Source organism: Haliaeetus leucocephalus, unplaced genomic scaffold (assembly GCF_000737465.1).
Source record: "Haliaeetus leucocephalus isolate CR32 unplaced genomic scaffold, Haliaeetus_leucocephalus-4.0 Scaffold0, whole genome shotgun sequence".
Classification (NCBI taxonomy): domain Eukaryota; kingdom Metazoa; phylum Chordata; class Aves; order Accipitriformes; family Accipitridae; genus Haliaeetus; species Haliaeetus leucocephalus.
The window spans coordinates 24213751-24236958 of record NW_010972436.1 but is presented as its reverse complement, the minus strand read 5'-3'; the positions used below and the strand labels follow the sequence as shown (position 1 = coordinate 24236958).

Here is a 23208-nt window from a genome sequence, read left to right as displayed (position 1 = left end):
TTTGTTTTGCAGCACTCTTAAACTGTCTCTGACATATCATATATCACAGTTAGGCTTTTCAACATAGAATGAAAAGAAATAGAAGGGTAATCAGTATATACACATTACAATACAGAACCTGTGCTCTTACCTGCCAGAGCTTAGGACCTTCTAATGGGTCACCAGCTATAATTTTGGGAGCAGAAACCAACTCTCTAGTGAGTAGGATCTCCTGTCTGAGTCATTAATGCTCAAAGACCAGCACAACAGATCCATACGAGAAGTTCTACAAGAATCTAAAGTAGCACAATTTCATTCTAAAACAAAATTCAGTTAATCAGTTTTCAGGAAGAGGGCACCCAGAAAGATCTCAAAGCTATGACATACAACTAAGAACAACATACAACTCTTACCATTGTAAAACCCCACACGTTGCTGATGCTCAAACTCATATATTCAGTTGGACAATGCAAAATTATCATTAACAGCTGCTTATTTTGCCTGTCAAAGGCATGTCTTGAATGTACAGTGTGGAATGGATGCAAGTATTACATTTTGGTAACATTTCTGCTTGCACAAAGGAAGTGATTGTTTAGCCACTGAATTTACACTCTTGAGTTTTTATACCTGAACAAAGTGCGTCCTCCAGCCTCACCAAAAATAACTGGTGTATGTGGTGGCACTTGAAAGTATCCATTTCCTTTCTGGACTCTGTTCTCCTGCTCACCATTCACTGTTGGAAAAAAATACACACAACAGTGATACAGCACTAGGCCTTAAAATTGGGTATACACAGTCCAAAAAGTGTCTTTTCCACCTACAGCTAACGTATTTCATAAATTAACAAAATCATAAGCTTCATAAAACCCAAGAAAATCCCTACTTCCAACACATAGCAAGTATATAAAAAGGAACACTACAGAGCAACTAGATCAATACAAGCTTGTGGAAGGCCTATTTCAAAAGCCTCTGAGAAAAGGGAAATAGAGCTCATGAACCAAAACCTGATTACTAGTTTTCTCCAGTTCCTTAACAGTATTCCGAGGATTTGTCAAACTTAACAATACTAATAGTAGAAATCAACTACAGAGATTCTGCTGAGACAAGACTATTTTTCCCCCTCTACACTGACAGTACAGAACTCTGAGGGATGTTAGCTTTGCTCTTCTACCTGGATTTGCCAGACGTTAAAATAGTGTATTAGTAAAGCTCAGACTCACATTTTCTTGAAATTACTGCATTCTAAATTAGATTTATTTTTAGCTAGTTATAGCAGTATGGTCTTCAAACACTGAAGAACCTGATTCCACATCAGATGGATAGGATAAGATTAAAGAAAAACCAGCATTATTTATGCACCTCTTGAACAGTGCAGCTTGCAGTCAGTCAGGTATCTTGAAACACAATATAGAAGTATTTAGATGCCTGCCTTTCACTTGAGAAAGATCATCTCGATTACACTGCAGCATCTAATTACTGTATTTGAACATGATGTTGAATTCAAGCAACATAAGAAAGGTCAAAAGTCCTATCAAGCAAAGAAACCAAAAAAGAAAATCTATTCTCTGCTAAGATGGGATGAATATGATACTGAAGTTAGAGCAAGAAAAATCTTCCAGTTTGAAAGATTTCTTCATAACACTTCTGTTAACAATTGAGAGGAAGAATACTGCACATATGGCTTAGACAAGTGTACTTTTTGCTGGGTAAAAAACTGGCTGGCTGGATGAGCCCAGAGGGTTGTGGTGAATGGAGTTAAATCCAGTTGGCAGCGGGTCACCAGTGGTGTTCCCCAGGGCTCAGTATTGGGGCCGGTTCTGTTTAATATCTTTATTAACGATCTGGATGAGGGGATCGAGTACACCCTCAGTAAGTTTGCAGATGACACCAAGTTGGGAGGGAGGGTTGATCTGCTGGAGGGTAGGAAGGCTCTACAGAGGGATCTGGACAGGCTGGATCGATGGGCTGAGGCCAATGGTATGAAGTTCAACAAGGCCAAGCGCCAGGTCCTGCACTTGGGTCACAACAACCCCATGCAGTGCTACAGGCTTGGGGAAGAGTGGCTGGAAAGCTGCCTAGAAGAAAAGAACCTGGGGGTGCTGGTTGACAGCCGGCTGAACATGACCAGTGTTGTGCCCAGGTGGCCAAGAAGGCCAACAGCATCCTGGCTTATGTCAGAAACAGTGTGGCCAGAAGGACTAGGGAAGTGGTTGTCCCCCTGTACTCGGCACTGGTGAGGCCGCACCTCGAGTCCTGTGTTCAGTTTTGGGCCCCTCGCTACAGGAAAGATATGGAGGTGCTGGAGTGTGTCCAGAGAAGGGCAACCAAGCTGGTGAGGGGCCTGGAGCACAAGTCTTATGAGGAGTGGCTGAGGGAACTGGGGTTGTTTAGCCGGGAGAAAAGCAGGCTGAGGGGAGACCTGATCGCTCTCTACAGCTACCTGAAAGGAGGGTGTAGTGAGGTGGGGGTCAGTCTCTTCTCCCAAGTAACAAGCAATAGGACAAGAGAAGATGGCCTCAAGTTGCGCCAGGGGAGGTTTGGATTGAATATTAGGAAAAATTTCTTTACTGAAAGGGTTGTCAGGCATTGGAACAGGCTTCCCAGGGAAGTGGTGGAGTCACCATCCCTGGAGGGATTCAAAAAGCACATAGACAAGGCACTTCAGAACATGGTTTAGTGGGCATGGTTGATGGCTGGACTCGATGATCTTAAAGGCCTTTTCCAACCTAAATGATTCTATGATTCTATATATGCATATTTAAGTTCTGGTCTCTGTACACAAATTTCAGTGTCCAAGAGGTACACTTTATCTTCTTAAGTCACTGTTCAGTGTCAGTTTCTTAATTGTTACTTTTGGAAGGGAAAATGAAGACTGATTCTGTGGCGAATATTCTAAACATTCCACTAATCCACAACTATTCACAGAAATAGCGCACCATCAGTGTTGCAACAATACAAAGGCCTGCGAGCTATACTTTTCATATATTGTCTGGCTCTCAAGCTGTAGACTGCCAATATGCAAAAGCATGAGAATCAGCAACTTTATCCAGAAGAGCCTGTGAAGTGCTGCAACCCTCCATGAAGATAATTTTTGAAAGAAGAGAGTAGCTAACTCTTGGCACAATCTGTCACAAAATGGCAAGATATTGCTGAACTTACAGTTTTCTTAATTGCATTATCTGTAGAAAGTAATTTCTTAATAGCCAAAGACAAGACTTTTCAGTCAACTCTGCCAAAACCAGCATAGGGTTGAATTAATTTCAAACTTAGGAATTATACAGTCTCTTTTATTCTGCCAAATTCAGCCACTATCTTACATTTTACATAGCTGTGCTTTTTATCTCATGCCTGATTAGACTTAGCATTTTTACCTTAAACCACCACTCTTTAAGGTGGTTTTGTACAGACCTACCCCACGTATTATTCTAATATCTACTGAATGTATTTTTTTCCAATAGATCTTTATTTTATATTGTTCATCATACCTAGAAGCAAGATGTCAAGAGAATACTGGCTAATGTTGAATAACTGAACTATTGTTCTTTGCTGTCATTATCTAGGCTGTTTCTTTTCTAAGTCAAGCCTTAGTTTTGCCAGTAATTGTTTTTCAGCAAGGCACCACATTTCTGTAACTTCAGAATCATCTATTCACCTACTTTTTTTACAGACTAGAGTTCTTAAGATTCTTGCTGATCTTTCAGAAGAAAGCCACTCAGCAAATTCTGGTGTAAAGCAAATTTAAAAGGATTAAAAACCATTAGTTTATAATGCATGCAGAGACAGCTATAAGACAGCAAGTCAAGTTGTATCTGTTAAAGAAACAGAAATATAAACAAACAGAATGTATGAACAAATCCTAAAAAATGAAAATATTAAAATACTAACCATGATTCATTTCATTTTCTTCTTCGTCCATTGGATTGATATGTGTTCTAGGCCAATACTCCAGAAGTGCTTGTAGCAGAAGCCCTCCAAGATTTACTGTCAAGACATAGCGAGGTAGAACTTCAGTTACAAAAAAGTGTTGGCATCATAATTTTCTACATTTGATTCATAGCTGAAAACCTTCCCAAGTTTGAGTAGTTCTGCTCCCAAAACAAACTATTTATGGGCACAGAAATCTGCTTATCACAATCTCAGAGCTATATATTACCATCTTTCAGAAAAAGCTGATTTTAGAAGCACTGCTGTTGGATCACTCACATGCTTTACCATTCTCTAGATTAGGCAACAGTTCCAAGTTTAGGAATATTACTTTGCCCCTTTTGCTTCTTGAAGGTTTAAAACCGATTTAAATAGAAGACCTGAACATGATTGAAATGTTTCGGAAAAAAAAAAAAAAAAGAAGCATTCTCATTGGAGAATTCTCTGCAGAATTTAGTCTCAAGAAAAGAAGCCCTAAAATCCAACCAGCTGCTGACATGTGTGGCACTGGAATACTTTGAAACATAAACACTGGAATTTATTCTGCTTTTTTGTCTCAATAAAACACTAATACTAGTTAAAACTTACATTTTGGATCAGAACCATCTGGACTGCTAAATCCAGCATCCTTTGCTGAAACCCACGCTGCAAAGCAGTCACTTTCATCCAAAGTAATTGTCAACATCTGTTGGAAAAAGACCATCAGGAAGAGGAATGCAATAGTTGTTTTGTATTAAACAAGTCTATAAATTTATTTTGTTCATACTTAGCTGGGAACACAAAACAAAGAATTTCTAAATGCATGATAGCACACATTGTTTACCAAACTGTATTAATTCATAACTGGTATTGATGGATTTAAACTGACCATAACATGAGAAAATAAAAATAAAAATCTGTTCTTCAGATTATTAAGAACGGAGGTAAAATTTGCTGGTTTGCTTCAAAATAAATCTAACCCATCAGATAAATGATGATTGTGCTTCAAAACTTGTAACACAGTAAAACCTTTGTGAACAAACAGTATAAGAAACATGACATTAAAACAACAGATTTAGGAGTTGTATCTCACCCCAGTTTTCAAGTCTACTGAGAACCAGTTTGGCACATACACCATTTTAAATCTCTTCTTAATTTCCTCTTCAAAATCTACTTTCCCAAGGTCTTCAACTTTACATGCCTGTACACCAAAAGAAATACACAAGTTTTTAAATTCTGAGTATTGAGTCATATCAACACCTCAAATCTTTTACGTGACTTTTATATACATTTGGAATGATTATGACTTACCATCTGTCCATGAGTACTGTAGTCCAGAAACACACAAGTTAAAGGTTCAAATTTTGCTCAAAAAATGGAACAACAGTTAATCTGCTAATTAATTTTGTTTTTTTATTTATTATTTATTTCTGAGGTAGTGGCATCAAGCCAGTGGAGAGGTATGGAAGTACTACTTCACATTAACAAAAAACATTTTCCCTATCACCGAGTAGAAAGCTGTCTTCTAGCATCCTCTGTCATTCTCCTCCACATCAGTATCAATATTTCAGTACAACTCTCCATCAAACACCAATATTGGTTGCAAATCTAGCAACAAATTCAGCTCAACTACTGCAACGGGAACAGCAGTGAATGAATTTGTGTGCAGATTCTTTTTTCCTGTTTTAGTTTACCTATCTGTTTTATTTTATACTTTTATTTTTGAAGTTCCTCAAGTAAGTCTGTTAACATCCAAATTCTTGTAATCCACTTGCAGTCATCCTGAAACCTGAAACACATGCTTTAAGCAAACTCTTAAGGATTGTAACCTTGCAAGACTTATTTCCTCAAAATCCAGGAAAAGTTACAGGAAGCAAAGACTGAAGGGTGTAGTCACAGGTAAGAAAATCTCTCTCTTTTCTTCCAGTATCCTCAATAAAGAGTCTCAGCCTTAGAGTCCAGTGATCCTACTCATAAGATGACACTTTGACCTGGCAAGCAACCCCATCTCTAAAGTGAATATGTATTTAAACATATCTAAGAGATGTTTCTGAAACCCTTACTAACAAAAGAGAAAAAGAATTGAAGGTACAAATTAACATTAGCATTTGACTTTGGTCCTGAGATACAACATTGTACTTAAATACATACCAACTGTAAACTTAAAGAAAAGCTATTCACTTTTCCACAAAAGTAATTTAGATAATTTTTAGTACAAATCTACATTCTCCAACTTAATTCCCTTCTTTCTCACTTCAGTCAGCAACTCAGTAAGTTAGTTGAGCAAGCTTTCCTTCATTACTGAGTCTTGGCTGGAGCACTGCATAGTTCAACATGACAAAAAGATTTAGAATTTCAAACAGGGTTTTGCAAGAGAAGAAATTGCTGACCATTTCACTGATCTGACATTCCAGTTCTTTCTCTTTGCACTCTTTTCCCTCTCCTCTGACCAAACATTGGGTAAAGCAAGATAAAGAAATGCCATGCCAAGTGTCTCTCCTCTCACAGGAGCAAGTAACACTAGGCAGGAGCCATGCTTCCATCTGCTAACTTTCCTTCCAGTTCCGCCTTCCTGGCTGCTATCTTGCCAACTAACAACGGACATGGCAAGTTCACGCTCCCAGAATAATCCACAGACTACTAGTCAGCACACTTGCTTGGGATCTGTGGGTTTGTAGCAGGACCTGAAGCACAGGCTTCCCTTTTGCAGGCTAAGCTTTCTTATGCTATTCCATACTGCATTGGGCAGACATGCCCATGGACCTCTACAAGCCCTCTTTGAAACAAAACCCAACCAAAACAAACATTACTATTTCCAGGAAAGAATTCAAGGGTCTGAATTTCAGGTGAATGAAGATGTTGATACTTCACTGAATTCATGTGAATGAACATATCTGTCAGCCTCATGTCAGGCAAATATGCAGAAAAGCTCAGAAATGCCCCCTCCCCTTTCAGAAAGCAATCTTTGCATTATGTCTTCCGACAGAAAGATAACTTGCTTTCTACTATAGGAACCTCATGTACTAAAAAAAAAAATATATATATAAAAATGTACAAAATAATTAATCATCCAACAGTAGACGCTTAATCCAAAATTATATACTTACCTTCAAGACATCCCAGTATGCCACATTATTATTTGTGTCTTTGGTTAATATGTGTCTCTTGTCGTTAAGAATGTGGCACTGAATAATACTAGCACCCCCTAGCAAACAAACAAGAATTAAGGTCACTACAGTGATTTTTTTTTTTTCTTTTTTTTTCCTAACATTACATTAAACTGTATAACACGACATATGTGACTGTTCTTTGGTTTCACTGTTTTACGTAATGCTTGGATAGCACCAAGGTTTAAACACTATTTTAACTGTAACTAACACTAGATAGATGATAAACACGTTGTCTTTGTTTTGGTTGAAATCCTAATATCAAGTACCTAAAAACTTGAGCCAGTCTTAAAGATCTACCTTTTCTGCTAATAATAACAGATTTTATAAGGTACTCTGGAAAACAGCTGTTTACCTTTTATAACCTGGTCAGGCTGTGTACACAGGGGTGGTATGGGATTGGTACAATCATTATCATAATCTCCAGATGCTCTAAAATTATGAATTCCCTTCAAAGTCTAAAGAAAGAAACAAAATAATGACACATTCATAATAATTTATAAACTTTGCTTTTCACCTGTAACAACTGCCAGTTTATGCTGCTATTTAGATGTTAACTGTCCAGTTCCGAGTAAGATAATTTATTTCCAGAAGCAGCATAAATAGATAGCAAAGTAATTAAAAGCTTAATGTCTTTTGATCAATTTCAATATTAGCATTTCATGATTTTTTTTAAAGAAAGCTTACAGATCATAGCAAGTCACAGTCAAATTGCAAGCAACAGTCCAACAGCTCCCAAACCAAGACTGCAAATCCTATGACCTTTTAATTGAATTCACAGTGTGTAAGATGTATCACTTACCCATTTATTCACAGAGGATTTGGTTGTTGCAACCCAAAGTGCTGGAGGAGGATCAGCTGATCTGTCAAGTTCCATCTAAAAAATGAAACCACAGGTACTTTTAGGCGTGCTTAACTTAATTTTCCTTTGCTCAATATTTGCTCTGTGTAGACCTGCTTCCATACTTGGATGTTTCTCAAAGTACAATATTTTCTGAATTACTTTGCATTCAGATACTTCACATGTTTAAAAAGAGAACAAAGGAAGTTCTGTACTAATTAAAAAGCATAACTTTATACATTTGGCTCTGCTGTTACACTTCTTGGATGATAATGAATCACTGTAGCTAAGATATTAGAGACCCCTTCTGATGTTTGTACAGCTGACCATAGCTTTCATTTTCCATTTTGAACTGAAATTTCTCAGATTCTGACTTTTTTAAAACTACATTAATATATCCAGGATATTATCTGAACATACTAAGCCAGAGTTCAGCCACAAGGAAAGCCAGATTGCTTATATACTGGTATCTGTTTCAATCACACACTCCTTATACACCTATGTGTTCCAAGGCCATACCATCTAGAGTTACAGACGGCAAAAAAAATCCCCAAAGCAGTCTCTTTGAAAGACTCAAACTTGTGCATGCAGTTTTCTCCAGTTAAGAAAGCATCATGTTTAGGTGTTCAAAAAACCATCAATAAATTTTAGTCCTGGTTCCCATGAGTATGCAACATATTCTAACACAGTCCTGTGCATACACATTGCTGCTAAAAACATCCATTTATGTCTAAAGCCTTGGCAATGCCAGCTCAGTTTCTTAAGACTGTACTAGAGTCTGGTAAAAACAACTTTTCATGTCTGAAGCATATTCAATTTCAGTAATATTTGAATTTGCATATTTTAAGTAGCTGCCAGGCATTTATCTCTTCAGACAATGAAGTTTCAGATGTTATTTAGGAGACAAAGTCAATACACTGAAGATGTGGTATAGTAAACACTTGTTACCCAATACACATTCTTCTATCAACTTCTACCTCAAACCACTATTTTATTAGACAACATGCAATACAATTACACGTTTATACTGTGAGGGTGACTGAGCACTGGAACAGGTTGCCCAGAGAAGTTGCGAAGCCTCCATTAGGATATTCAAAAGCCATCTGGACACGGTCCTGGGCAATCAGCTGTAGGTGGCCCTGCTTGAGCGGGGGGGTGGACCAGATGACCTCCAGAGGTCACTTCCAACCTCAGCCATGCTCTGATTCTCTGAATTACACTCAATTACCTTAAGAACTGGTGCCTTTTCTTCACAGATAAGTACACGGATATCAGGATTTCGTAAATCTGTACAATAAATCTTCCTGTCTCTTCCTCCTGAATAAACATGAGTGAAGGCTTCATTGACCTGCAGAGCCCAAACACCTTCATCATGGACTCGATATGTGGCTATACATCTCTGCTGCCCAAGGGACCACAGGCGGATAGTCCCATCAGAGCTGCCTGAAAGACACTGAGCAACAACCATCATACTTAAATCAAGCAGGTATTTAAATCTTTTAAAAATATTTTTTTCCATAAAGAGCTTTCATAATTCTTATGGTTATATTTTTCCATTAAGATGGTGCTAAACAAAGCCTGGCAGTTAACAACTCTAGTCACAATTTCCAGACATTTTATGTAAGCCACCCCCTCCACACCTAGATGGACATGTAATAAAACAGAGCTTTCACCCACCAGCCTCCCTCCCTTAAACACTAAATATCTGTAAAATATTTGTTAAGATACCTTCTATAATCTATGACATAAAATAATTATATTGAAAAAGACTAATAACATTTCTGCATTCTGTAAAATGCCTTTGTCTCAAGTTAAAGCACATACCTGGGTGCCATCTCTGTTCAACAACAAAGCTTTTACATTGTCCGTGTGCCCTTTGAGTTTCATTAGTTTTGCACAAGTTCTCGGATCCCACACCCTTAGAACCTACACAAATAGACATTGGATAACTGGCATTAACAAGATTCTTCCCACCAGTGCATTTTCTCTATAGAAAATTAAGCCTTTCCAAATAAACTGACCCTTATTCCAAACAGGCAGACATCCATAGCCAAAAACATACTTCATTAGAACAAGATAGACATAACTAGATCTTATGCACCTCTAATAATCAGATGTGATTTTCTTTGCTTGATTTTAATTTCATTTGTTCTGGCTTTTTGTGTCTTCTTAAAAAATTAAAGAATGGAAGTGACTGGAAACAGGATAGTGTGGTGTGGGTAAAAAAAAAAAAAGATTCTGAGAATTCTCTCAGATGCTTCACTGGTGTATCCTATTTTCATTTTTATACTGACTTGGAAGTAAAATTCTCTCAAGGTTAGTTGACGTAAAAAAACAACTTGCAGGGGACTTTAGGGTGTTTCACCTTCCTTTACAACAAAGAGCATGGGCTCTCTCTTGGGAACACTTGAACTTCATTACCTCACTTCATTTCCCACCTCCTGCAGGGGTCTTACAAAATTGCTGGCACCACTTTTCTTACCTGTGGCAACTGCTTCAGTTTTTATAATCACCTGAGTAATGTGCCCCCAAAACCAGAGCTCTTGTGGTGAATTGTAATGATCTCTGATAGAGAGAGGGTTACACATGATCTGATTGTCTCTTCTGTGTATTAAAGCTATATGGATATATACACATCTTCAGATTGAGGCAGGTATTTGGATCCTACACTTATGCTCCCACAGTGTCTACACTCGCTATTAAAAACACAAAAGCTGGTACAGACATGACATTGAAAAATCAATAAAATTGTCTCTTTATACTAAACTTGGAACTGAAGTGGAATGAGCCTTACCAGATTTTTGCTTACCTTTTCAGTGGACCCTGATACAATAACTGTTCCCATTTGATTCATTGCAAGGCTGTAGATAGAGTCTTTGTTCCCACTCAGGGAAGAAGCTATTTCAAAATAAAATTTACATTTTCAATTTTAATGATGTCTTTTGAGAAACATACTTATTCACTCAAAAATGGTATTTTAGGGTATTTTAATACCCTTTCATCCATGAAAATAGTGCCACTCTACCCCATATATAGAGTTGTTTAAAAAAAAAAAAGACTATAGCCAGCATATTGCTAGGAAAAACCCATCCCAATTCTTAATCTACTGCTGCATAAAAACAAGGTAACCCTTCAGACTTATGGTCATTACAGTCCTGGTGCCCTTTTGACACCACAATTCAGTGCCAGAACCATCAAGGTACTCTCGCTCTTCTCAACTACTTTATTAGAGAATGATACTTCTATGTGATCTTAGAATACACAGCATTTGGATTTAAGTACAGAGATTTTTTTTCCAAGCTAAGCAGCAGTAAAATTCTACATTATATCTTAAAGGCTCTTCTCTTAGTTCAGCAGAGATGTATTACTGAAGTTACACTGCAGTGCTGAAGTGTGTTACTTGAGCATGGATGCTACCTCTGTGTTTGTGAAAACCATATGGCAACTCCTAGCATCACAACTAGCGTAAGAGTTGAGGAATTCTGTACCATCTAGCCTAACCTACTTTTGGACAGATTAAAGTACCAATTCCTCAAATGGGAAAAGCACAGACAAAGCAAATGAAAATCATCTATTCAGAGAATACCATCAGGCATTTCATCAAGCCTCAAAACCATACGACCCGTATGCCAGAAAGGCTGAGAACAGCAACAAACTGTGTTGCTAGCAAAAATGTGAAACTTTATATAATGCTTTATGTATATTATGGAAATAAGTTTCTAACACAGTATTTGTGACCCAATATCATAAACATTTTGTCACAGTGGAAGAGTTATGCAGCTTGACTTCAGGGTCCTCTTAACTACTAGCTATGGCTATCCAAATGTAAACTTTCAAATGAAATCTATTATTTGTAGCCAAAATAAAGTTACAGTCTTCCACTGTCCCCAGACAATAGCTGAAGGCAAAAAGCAGAATTGAAAACTCTTGAAGATTAGCACACTGTTCAACAACCATAATAATTTATGAAAGGATAATGTACAGAGTTATCACAAGCTGGACATCAGGAATAGAAGAGTGAATCTTAAGTGTACGGAAGCAAAATTTTTGCCAGAACAAAAGCAAAGCTCGACTCCACCCTCTTCTGGAAGGGCCTACCTCATAAAACCAAAATCTCTCCACTTAATTTAAATTATGGCTATGCTGACTGACTCTTTAAAAATAGGCTTCCTTTTAATGCTGGCATGTGTACATTGCTTCCCTGTAATCAGATACAAAATTAATGCACAAGAACAATTTTCATTTGCACTCTGAAAAAATCGATATTGTTTGAAAGGACTGAAGAAAACCAGCTTCTTTAAGGACATACACCGTGTTCTTCCCAACAGAAACACTGTTAGTTGGGAGCACTAGAAAGAAACAAAAACAGCTCCCCCACTTCCTCTTTCTCCCCCTTACGAAGCATTACTGTTCTAACTCTAGAAATGCAAATTTATTTCTGTCATCTTAGAGGTAATGTCTCCACTTCCATTTGACCTTGGGCTCAAAACAAGCATCAGCTCTCCTCAGTACTCCCTGTCTCCCATTTATGATTCACTTGAATCATTTAGGTTCTGCATCACTGTTGCAGTGTTCAAGAAATCTCACACACACACACTCCCCCAACCGAGTTTTCCTGTGAGCCAGCAAATAAATTCTTCCTCCAAAAACTCCCTGTTCAACCAAAAGATAGCATAACTTACAGTTATCAGCAAAGTTTGGTGATAAAAATAATTCTACTTTCAATGAAAGAAAAGTTGTGGGAAATATAAGCTAAATCTATTTAGTTATGTGCAGTCATGTGCCATCTTAATACTCTTCTGCAGTGCAACACAGCTCACTAGAAGCCATCTCTCTTTTGAAGGCTACGGACATGCCAGCATAAGGCTATACTCGAATTAAAAAGTCCTGTAGACAGAACAATGCAAAACTGACAGTTCTGCCCACCAGATGCACCTTTGGTTTTAGAAGGTACCAAATCCAAAAAATTAACACACCTTTCAGAATTAGCCAAAACAGTAATTAAAAAAACCCCACACCAAAACAACTATATGGCTGCCTCATTTACAGAATCACATATTCCTGAAATTTCTTCAAACTGTGTTGTGCCAATTCCAAATTTTAGTTTTGCAGATTTTTCTTGAGTCATTCCTAACCTATGAATGAGGAAGCAAGTAGTCTTATTTAGAAAATTCAAGCGTGGCAGTGTAGCAAGATGGTATGTTCTTTCCCAATGCATACATCTGAGACTCTGCTACTGTTTAAACATGTATCAAACATTAAGTATAAAATGAAAGAGATCAATCACTTTGAACACTACTTTTCCAGCCCACCTACAAGCAGCAAAACACAGTGGTCAAACTAGACCTCTTTCTGAAAAAATATACCGTAAAATAGCCAATACAAACTAGGATGCTGATGACCCAGATTTACGTTATTCACTCCAGCAATCACAACTAAGTGAACTTGAAGACTGGTGTCATACTTCCCAGAAGAGAAACTTAATCAGCTCTATCCTGACTATTCTAAGAAAGTGGTGTTGGAATTGCTCTATGGGGAAAGGTCTTGTAGTTTACTATAATGCCTTTATTGGAACAGAGAAGCAGGGCAGATCACTTCCTAAAAGATGATGACATTAAGGATTAACCCTGATAAGTAGAAAGTATGGAGTTTCCCCATGCCTTCTAGTATCTAGTGAGTTAAATCTCACTAATATGCTATCCTTACATGTAATTAGTGCTAAGTATTACTCTGCATGTGTTTGAATCTGATTTATCTAGTAACTTCATTCTTCTGACAGATAGATTTGATAAATGTATCAAGTCCTCTGCTTTAGGAGCTGTACTGCATTTTTTTGCAGCATCTATAGAAACAAAAAAACCAAACCCAAATTATAATACACAGAAAATGAACTGACAAGTAACCCAAGGGAAAATTTCTATAATGGGTTAGTTGAGGAGCAAAAAGCTTCTCAAGATGAAGCTCTGTCAAGTTTCAGAGAATACCAGCACATTGCATTTCAGGAGAAAATATTCAGAGACCTATTCTAAATGCCATGACTGTTGGCTGCTCTAGGTTTTCAGCTATTATATAACACAATAAATGGACTGATTACGTACTAAAACCACCTCAAAATTTCTTTCACATTTTTTATGTACACACAGAAACAGGTATCTATAGTTTTAAATTGATCTCTCAGATTATGCTACTCAACAAAATGCATTGCATTTGCCTCCCCTCCCTAGGTACCTACTTGTTACGGTGTTATTTGAGGCAGTCAGTGCTGTTAGAGTATTTACATCCCAGAGAAATATCTGTCTGTCCAGCCCGGCAGATGCTACCAGTTCTTTATCTTTTGCATATGCTAAGGCTTTCACGTAATCCTACAATAAAGTAAATATAACAACATGAATGAACAACATTAACCATTTGAAGTCTACATCTTAATATTTAAAAGACTGTCAGTGATAACATACAGTATTTACAGATAATGTTTTTCACCTTATGTGTCCTTAGTGTTGACATGCAAAATCCCTTATGTGCATTCCACACTTTAACAGTAGTATCTGAAGAAGCAGATATCACTAAATTGGAAAGAATAAAGAGTAAACTTTAATGGCTTATATATGACTTTAAAGCGTATTTGTACTACTCCAACTTGCTTTTCAAAAAGATTAAAAGAATCATTTACATACACATCTAGATTTCCATTAAAACATCTGCTTACACTATTTCTCAAATTTACAACACACATGACAAATTAATTTTACATGCTAAGATGGAAAATAGTTAAAGCAGCAGATAATACACCCTTATACACAATTTCTGAATATTATAGTTTTCAAACATTAAGTACTTACATGTTTTACCATTGCAGCAGAGCACAATGTCATTTACCCAATCTGTGTGATGTTCCATAGATGCTATATAAGGGTCTTGCTGCAAATTAAAAAAACAAAATTTTATAACATCTCATCACAAATGGAAAAGATTGTGACTATCAGATGCTGTTGCGATATTTTCTTCCACCTTCAAACGGATCAAAAGTTGCCTAATACAGAGTTACTTGAAGTCACTATTCCAGAATCTTTTTGTGAAAGAACTATACAGCCATGTAAGATATCACAGTACGAGCAATACCAAAATGATTTTCCTATCATAATAATTGGCAGCTGTTAAAACAGTATCAGATGTATACCTGTAGGCAGCTTACTAGCATGATAACTTGGAAAAAAGTAGGTTAAGACCTCTCATGGCTTACCTTGTGCTGATTGACACTCCATATCCTTATAATAGAGTCTCGGCCTGCTGTGAAGAGTCTATTTAGTGCTGGATCCAGCTGAAGTGCGTTTACCCCGTTTCGGTTATACTTCTCCACTTCATCTCTAATCACATAGGAGACCTAAAACACATTTACAAAAATCCAATTATGGTATTAAGATATTGATTTGGCCGTAAAATCCTAACATCTAATTTAATCTTTGTGAGGTTCTCAGGTAGAAAATATTAAAAGCTTTACAAGCATTAAATAAGTCTGTCAGTTTGAGAGTTACCCACACCATCTCAGTCATTCACCTCCCCTGAAAATGGGGAAGAATCATAGAGAAGATATCAGCAGTGCTAGAACTGGAGCCCAAAGGACTATTTAATCATTACGACTCAAGCTCAGGCCAAGAGAATCCTTATTTCAATTTGCTGCTCTGCGCAGATATTCTGGGTGATCTTAGGGAACGCACCAAGTTTGTGTCTCGCTTCCTAAGTAGGTTTCATAGCTTCTATAGCCGGGATGACGGTATTTCCCAGACTCACAAGGGAGAGGATAGGGTCACTAAGGATTACAAATCACTGAAAGACTGCAGGTCCAAATTCTAGCTATTTCAGGTGTCGCTATTATTTTTAAACCAATTTTTTAAAAGCTACCTACTTTCTAATAAGAAGCACACATATTTACTGCTCTTTCAGATAAATGATTCCTTTAGTTTCTTTACTTCTGTATTTGACAGTACTGTGTGTATAGGTTATTTCATTGTATCGTTCAGAAATAGTAAAAGCAGATTTAAGGATACATACTGCAAAGGCTATAGCACTCTCCATTATTACTGTTCAGTAAACAGAATTATAAGGCACTGCAATTTCTTCAGAGCTACTCCATTCACACTGTACTGCATCTCTCCTGATAACAGGGTTTACACAGAGTTTATGCATTACTATGAGAAAAGCCCTCACACTTAGAGAAAAGGAGAGGAAGCTGCCAGGTATGCCTCTGCACAGATTCTGTAAAATATAATCAGAAGAACAAGGTAAAATTTTAGGCTTGGTATAATCCAATCTGCCCACAGCAGGAATCATTGGGATACATAAGTACCAGTGTTTTGAAAACGCTTTCAAAGGAGTAGTCTTGGGCTAGAGATCTGAAAGCAATTTTTCACTCCAATAACTGCATTATAGCAGTATAAAGAAAATGTTTTCCCCATCAGATCTCAGTTACACAAAATAAAACCAACAAATTAAACAAAATGTTCAGTGGTCCTTATCATTGAGGAAGTATTTTACAGCATCCCAGATTCTACAGCTCAACAACTGACAGGTCCATTTGGTTAATGTGGGCAACACCTCAACTGCATTATCCCATCCCAGTGCAGCACAGTAAGAGAACTGATGCTTCTAGAAAGCACGCATCCAGTCCTATTCTCCGTTTTAGAAACAGCTGCAACAGCTCTATAGACCAACACAGGAGGATCAAAATTAAGAGCCTCCTGAATCCTTCTGCCTTAATACTCTCCATTACCATTCCACAAGTCCTTCACTACATTTATTATGTTATGTCCCAATGGTCTTAAAGCACTTCTTGCTCATAGTCTTTGTTAGCCACTTACAGTCCTTGTAGAGTCACAGCTCTTCCTCCCAATTTCAGACTGTGTCCGAATTACCAAAACTCTCAGTTTCTCTCACCTATTCCAGACTCATCCATAATATTCTTGCTACCCATGCTCAAGTCTCCACCTACGCACAGCTTCAGAGACATTACTGAGAGAAGACACCATCAACCACACATAACAGTGTTATGTTAAAACACTTCAAATACTTGAAGTATTTTTTGTGTGTAATGCAGAGCGCCAGATATATGTGAAACGCCTCACCGGGGCTTGATCATATCATGTCTACATTGCTAGAAGACCCACACAGACTATTTGAGTAAAAGAATGCTACAAACAAAGTCAAGGTTTAACATGATACAAAACATAAGGCAAAGGGATGGCCATCAAATTCATACTGCTTTCAAACTCTTTGAATAAAGCCAATGAAAATATGCAGTTAAAAATACTAAGTATGAGCAGATAGGACACAAAGGAATTCAAAACCTAAAGGTCAGTAGATCAAATTTGATGTTAGTTATTAGGGAGAACAATCTCTTCCTGAAATATAGTATCAGACTCAGGATCAGCAGGGGCCTTTCAGCTGTTGCTTCTCCAAACTGCTAGCAGGATATTTTTTGACAAATCCTCAATTTTTGGATTTGTTACTCTTCTGTCAGTCACCTCCCATATTTGTTATATTTTCAGGTGTAACATAGAGCTCTTTATTCCACTCATAAATAAGACTGTCAAACTATGTTAGTCACCCAAGCATTTTAAGGAGCTTTTTGCTCATAATAATGTTACTTTTAATTTACAGGAGTTCAAGTAAAGAACAGCCATAAGTAACTATTTTAAAAATGCAAAAAAGCAAATGGTGGCTTACTGTAGTAAATAAGATACTTTTGATATATGATTGATCCTTTCATGGGACTGTGAAAATTGAGAGTCATATTTCTATTTTAATCTTGACAGAATTAAAGTAGTTTTGTAATTTCTTAAAATGCAATGGATAAAATATTTTCTTGCTAAAATAAAGAACTAAATATTGTTTTTAACACAGAAACTAGCAGTGAAAAAAGCTTATAGAGATTAAATGTAGTAAAATAATTTTAACTTCCTTCTATAATGGAATTTGCATAACTATTAAATTTCTGTCTAGAAGGTCTTGAAACTGTGGCTGTCAGCTCAGCTGGTTGCTGTTTTTCCATCGTTCAGACATGACCAGGGAAGACTGACAACCGTTTCCCACTACCACCAATACTGAAATATTCAAATAAAGGTCAAATTTAATTTGCCCTTTATTCCTTTTAATAACTTCCACACATGAATTTAGTCAAACACCTCTTGGCAAGTATTGTTTATATTTTAAGAGAACTGAGACAGAGAGAGGAATTACATTGTTTCAGGGTTAATGAGTCTGTGGTACATCTAAGAGTGAATGCTAGATCTCAGTGCCAGTTCAGCATTAAATATAACATCATCCTTCTTCCTTCCTGTGAGAAACTTGACAAAGTAACTCTGCTGAAACAACTGAATTAAAAAAAGATTACAATCTTATTTCTTACTGTTTCTTTTTTTTGTGTGTGTAAATACATTTAAGCTTAGATGGAAAAATAGATGGCAAAACAACAAAAAAAGCTTGACATTTACAAAATTACCCAGCAGCGGCTGCTACTGTTCATAGAATTCAACCAGTTACTCTTGTCTCTCTTCAGACTTATAATTCTACAAAGTTTTATTTTCCATCCACAAAAGGAATAGTATACCTTTTCTGATAAACGGTCTTAAATATTTAAGATATAAGAGTAAGAAGGAAAAGAAATCCCTATTGTATAAAGAATAGGTAATGATCATTTTCTGCATGTCATGGGAAAAAAACTGCGACAGCCATTTTTCAATGATAAAGGTGATTCTAATCCATGTGCTCCTTAAAATTCTTTTTTTACTTCTAATACTAAAAGCACAAGGGGAGAAAATTAAGATGAAAGAAGATGATTTTGTGGTCAGCCAGTTTATTGAATACACCAACATTTCAAATGAACACTGCTATTTGAGCAGTTAGGTAACGACAAGACACACCACTTTTCATGAAGAGAGCATGAATTGAAAATGATGACTATGGTGCAAAAATGGACCCTCCAACTCTTATTGGATGCCTAATGACATGCTAGTTACTGTCAGTTGCTTACAATGGAAATACTTAATAAATTTCCTTTCTCATCCAAACCAAAAAATGTTAAATGGTCCACTCTTGCAAACCAGTCATTGAGACTGAAAGAAATATCTTATATATTAAAAAAACTAGAACAAGACACATGGAGTATGTGGCTGAACTAAAAATAACCTCACAAGACATTTGCTGTGCATCACATGGAACCCTTCAGAAAGAGAGGTATGAGCATCCAGGCTTGTATTCAAATACATTAATTATAAATTAACACAGAGGGACAAATTAAGAGTTCCACAAAATCTGTTGAAAGGGTATTGAAATGCCTCTCTTAACACAGGGAACTTAAAACAGATCAATAAAAGCAACAGCAACTTGATTTAAAAGACTTGACACTTGTGTAAGAGTGGCGGACAGCAGGCAAGTTCACTTCACTGAAAAGTTCATTAAGATGAATGAAGGAAGATTGCTGATAATCCACATGTGGTTCTACATTATATTCTTATTTGGGGGAAAACAGGTCAGAAAGTGTTTTTTAATTTGTTTGGGGTTTTTTAAATTTGAGTGTCACTGAGCACAGAAATGTAAGAACTATTGGTAAACATACTAAATATACAAACAAATACAAAAATATAGTATATATTCAAGTATGCATGTGCACACATATATGTGAACAATGTAAAAGCAACAGGCTTTTGGCTGAGAAGAAATTGTGAAAAAATTCAACTCTGACCCGCAGCATACACATCTTTATTGCTCTAGATAAGGTACCCTGTTCTGCCTGGAGAGGACTGTGAAGGTCACCAGCAAGTTATGATCCTAAGCACCAACTGGCATTTACTTCAAACAGGGCAGACCAAGAGCACATTACTGCTTTGTTCATTGCACTGATTCACAAAGTCACTTGCAAACCACAAAGATAATAATGACTATGATATAGATCATAGTCATTTTATTGCGATCATGGTCTGGGAGCGGCAAGATTTGTGGGATAAGAAATATTTTAATAATGACCAGGGCCTTTTACATTTATACTGCTCTAGCTTTTATAAACTCCCATAACGAATAAGAATCTTTCACTGCAGCAGTGCACAAACATTACAAGGTGATGGACCCTCATTATAAAGAATTTATGGGATTCAGTACTCTAAATGGTTCAAGACTAATCATTTTAATGACTAAGAGCTCCAGAGATAAAGCTACTGTCAACAGATACATTTCAGCACACAAAGCCAAGTGAATTTCTTACAGGATCTACAGTGTGTTTCCTTTATGGATGACTGTATCAGCTGATCCGAAATCTTGTTACCCTTGTTACATTAACATGTCTTATAACAGATTTTGTCTTAATAGATGGGTAGAATCTGCTTTTAAAAATACCACCACACCATCACAGTGGAGGAAACAGCGAACAGGTGAGCTCTGACAGCACTCATACCTTGTTTGTAAGTATAGAAAACATTCAAAGACACAAATGCTATTGTGAGCAATTAAAAATCTGCTATTTCTCAAAATCACTGGAAGGATTCCATGAGAACTGACATGAATTGCATCAAAAATGAGAGAAGCAGCAGTCAACCACCAAGAAAAAAAAAAAAATCTATTGCCTTAGTGTCTTGGTAGGGCAGATATATCCCTTAAAATAAGTTTTAAAATTAAGAACATATTGATATTTGAATTTTCAATCAGGCGCTACAGGTTCTATAGAATAAAAGTAACGGAAGGCATTAAAGAAGTTAAATTTATCCTTTTACAATGGAATCAACTTACAGGCTATTCGTTTGCTTACATAATATATTAAAAATAATTTATAAATATAATTTATATACTTATATATAAAATATAAAATATATCTATAAAATCTAATCAGTTACAGCACACAATATCTAGTGCACTTTTAATAAATGGTACTATTAGAAAGTCAGTAGCTGAAATATTTTCTAAACGTAAAGGTTTTTTTGTTTCACTTTCTACTTAATGTCATAATGCAGTATTAGTGCATAAAGATGACAAAGTTAGTGCAAAAAGATCTTCTTATTCTGTACAAGACTTAAAGACAAATTCAATAATTTCATAACAAAGATGCTGATCCAGATCACTTAGAGCAAAATTCCCATGCTCTGTCAATAGGTTTTTGTGAGTGGGGGTGAACTTATTCTGGCCAGGCAGCAAGTTTGGGAGAGCAGTTACAATGAAGCCCCTCAAGGGCAGCTACTTTAAGCCACCTGCTGAAAAGTGGCTTCATCTTGACTTAATTCCCAGTACATATCTGAAACCTACAGCATATGGCCAACTGTTTCTCATCACACAGCAGTGTCTGACACACCTCTGCATCTCCATTCCCTTCACAAATCAGACAACCTTACTATTGCAGCCTTCAGGCACGCACAGCTAAGCTTAAGAAACACCAATAGCCTGCTGCTGGACATTTCAAATGCCTGGCTGACATTTAAGTAATTAAACTTCCTGCCTTTTTTTGAGGGATGGAATTTATTTTGAGGCCTAAAACATCTATTCTGATTAAACCCTTATAAATGTACAATTATATGCAGAAGCACCCTAAACTGACTATTTTGGATGGTTCTGCTTACCAGTAAAACAGGTGCATCCAACATAATAACAGTTCCTATTTCCATAAACTTCAACCAGCTCTCCTGCCATGTAAGAAATCAAGTTCCTCCATGCCCGAGAGGTATTTTTTTAAAAGCTTCTTCCCCTAGCCTCATAGGTTTGGGAGAAATTTCTTGCCCTCTCTCTCTTTCAAAAGCTTGAAGTAGCAGCACCCTAAATGCTCAGCCATTGGGAAGAAAAATAAATCATTAGTGGTTTCAACTTTCCATCAGCAGCTGATGGATTCCACAGCCACTTAGAATTCCATTACACGAACAAAATCCTGTTTCTAACCAAGTAAGTGGAATCATAAGAGCACAAGAAAATACCTAGTTTCTACTCAAGGCTTTATATATGCTTATAATACAACCAAAGCTATTCTCGGTAGATCTAGGCTTACAATGTACTGGCTGAGACACAGGTCAGTGTAGCAGTACATGAAGTGAAAAAAAAAATTACGTAACACAATGAAAGCAGAAAAGAAGACATCACAAAAGAGCACAAAACCACCTGTAAATACAAGCTTTTGAGGTAAGTAATGTTTGGAAAATGCATGTAGTAGTAAAAAGGAAACAATGTACTCTTTGATGCATGTTGCTGTCAGGGAAATAATACTTTATACAGAAATAGGACTACATCAAAGAAATATCTAGTTACCATAAAATCCCCTTCCTTAGGAGAGCAACCTGTAAAAACCTGTTTATGGCACAGGCAATGAAGTCAATAAAGGGGTATTATATTTTGGTTTCTTTGTATTTTAAAGAAAGTCTGAGAATTTTTTTGGCAGGGCAAAGGAATTCTTTCTACAGTATTGATTGAGTGTTCACCTTCACCCTGAAAACCACTAAATGCTGTAAAGAAGTGCACATTTCCTCTATGTGATAAAACGCAAAAGATGTGTTCCAAAACCAAATGCAGCTCTGTTTGGAAGGATCCTGATGCTATTTCAGGCTTAATCAATATTTCTTTTGATCACAGTGGATAGATACAGCTCAAACTTGCACTTGCCAGTAGAGGTAGGCAGCTTTGCACATTGATAAAACATTAAATCTTTTCCATAGCAAAAGCTGTAAAAATGTTTAAAGTGCTGGTAGTATCACAAACAAGAACGAAAAAGTTGAGGACCATAATAAAATCATTTTCATGACTTTTACTGTAAGAGACTATTGACTTTTCACACACACTTCAGTAATTCCAGTCTCCACCAAGGCTATAACAGTGCACTCGTGGCTACCTAGCAGCCCACACCACGAGATCTGATGGTCTCTCAGGTGAGCTGAGGAAGTTTACACCCACCAGACTACCTAGGCCACGGTCTTTCTTTCAAGAAACGCTGACCAGAGCTGGAAAAGGCAGGCTGGCAGGGTGGTTTCAGCTCTGCCTCCCCCGCTCTGGGGAACCTGACCCCCTTCGGCAGCGACCAGCACCTCGACCCCCTCGGCCGGCCAGGCCGCGGTGCCGAGGGCAGCGACTCGCCCCCTCCCCACGGACGTTAGCGGAGGTGGGGGAGCGCCATTGCGGGTGGTGGGGGGGAGCATCTCCCCTTCGCCTCAGGGCTGTTGGGAAAGGGAAGGAGGCGACTGCGTCGCCATGGAAACCCCAAATCCCTTCCCCCCCCGCCCCCAGCTGAGAGCAGCCGCTGCCACAGCCCCTCAGGGCCGGCCGGCAGGGTCCCCGAGGGGCGGCAGGGTCCCCGAGGGGGGG

General features: G+C 37.4%; 1 protein-coding gene across 3 annotated transcripts in view; it reads right to left on the bottom strand.

Moving 5' to 3' along the window:
• WDR48 (WD repeat domain 48) overlaps window positions 1-23208 on the bottom strand; it is a 29428-nt gene that overhangs the window by 6074 nt on the left and 146 nt on the right. For 2 of the 3 annotated variants that reach the window (XM_010561031.1, XM_010561047.1), the window contains exons 2-15: window positions 15131-15271; window positions 14730-14808; window positions 14371-14453; window positions 14123-14252; window positions 10700-10788; window positions 9715-9816; window positions 9119-9343; window positions 7852-7926; window positions 7405-7507; window positions 6990-7087; window positions 4976-5083; window positions 4492-4588; window positions 3865-3960; window positions 607-712 (exon numbers count right to left, since the gene is read on the bottom strand). In XM_010561031.1, the coding sequence (XP_010559333.1) occupies window positions 607-712; window positions 3865-3960; window positions 4492-4588; window positions 4976-5083; window positions 6990-7087; window positions 7405-7507; window positions 7852-7926; window positions 9119-9343; window positions 9715-9816; window positions 10700-10788; window positions 14123-14252; window positions 14371-14453; window positions 14730-14808; window positions 15131-15271 (1532 nt within the window). Of the gene's footprint in view, window positions 1-606; window positions 713-3864; window positions 3961-4491; window positions 4589-4975; window positions 5084-6989; window positions 7088-7404; window positions 7508-7851; window positions 7927-9118; window positions 9344-9714; window positions 9817-10699; window positions 10789-14122; window positions 14253-14370; window positions 14454-14729; window positions 14809-15130; window positions 15272-21485; window positions 21512-23208 lie in introns of those variants that run through there. The other variant, XM_010561039.1, reaches the window with a different exon arrangement.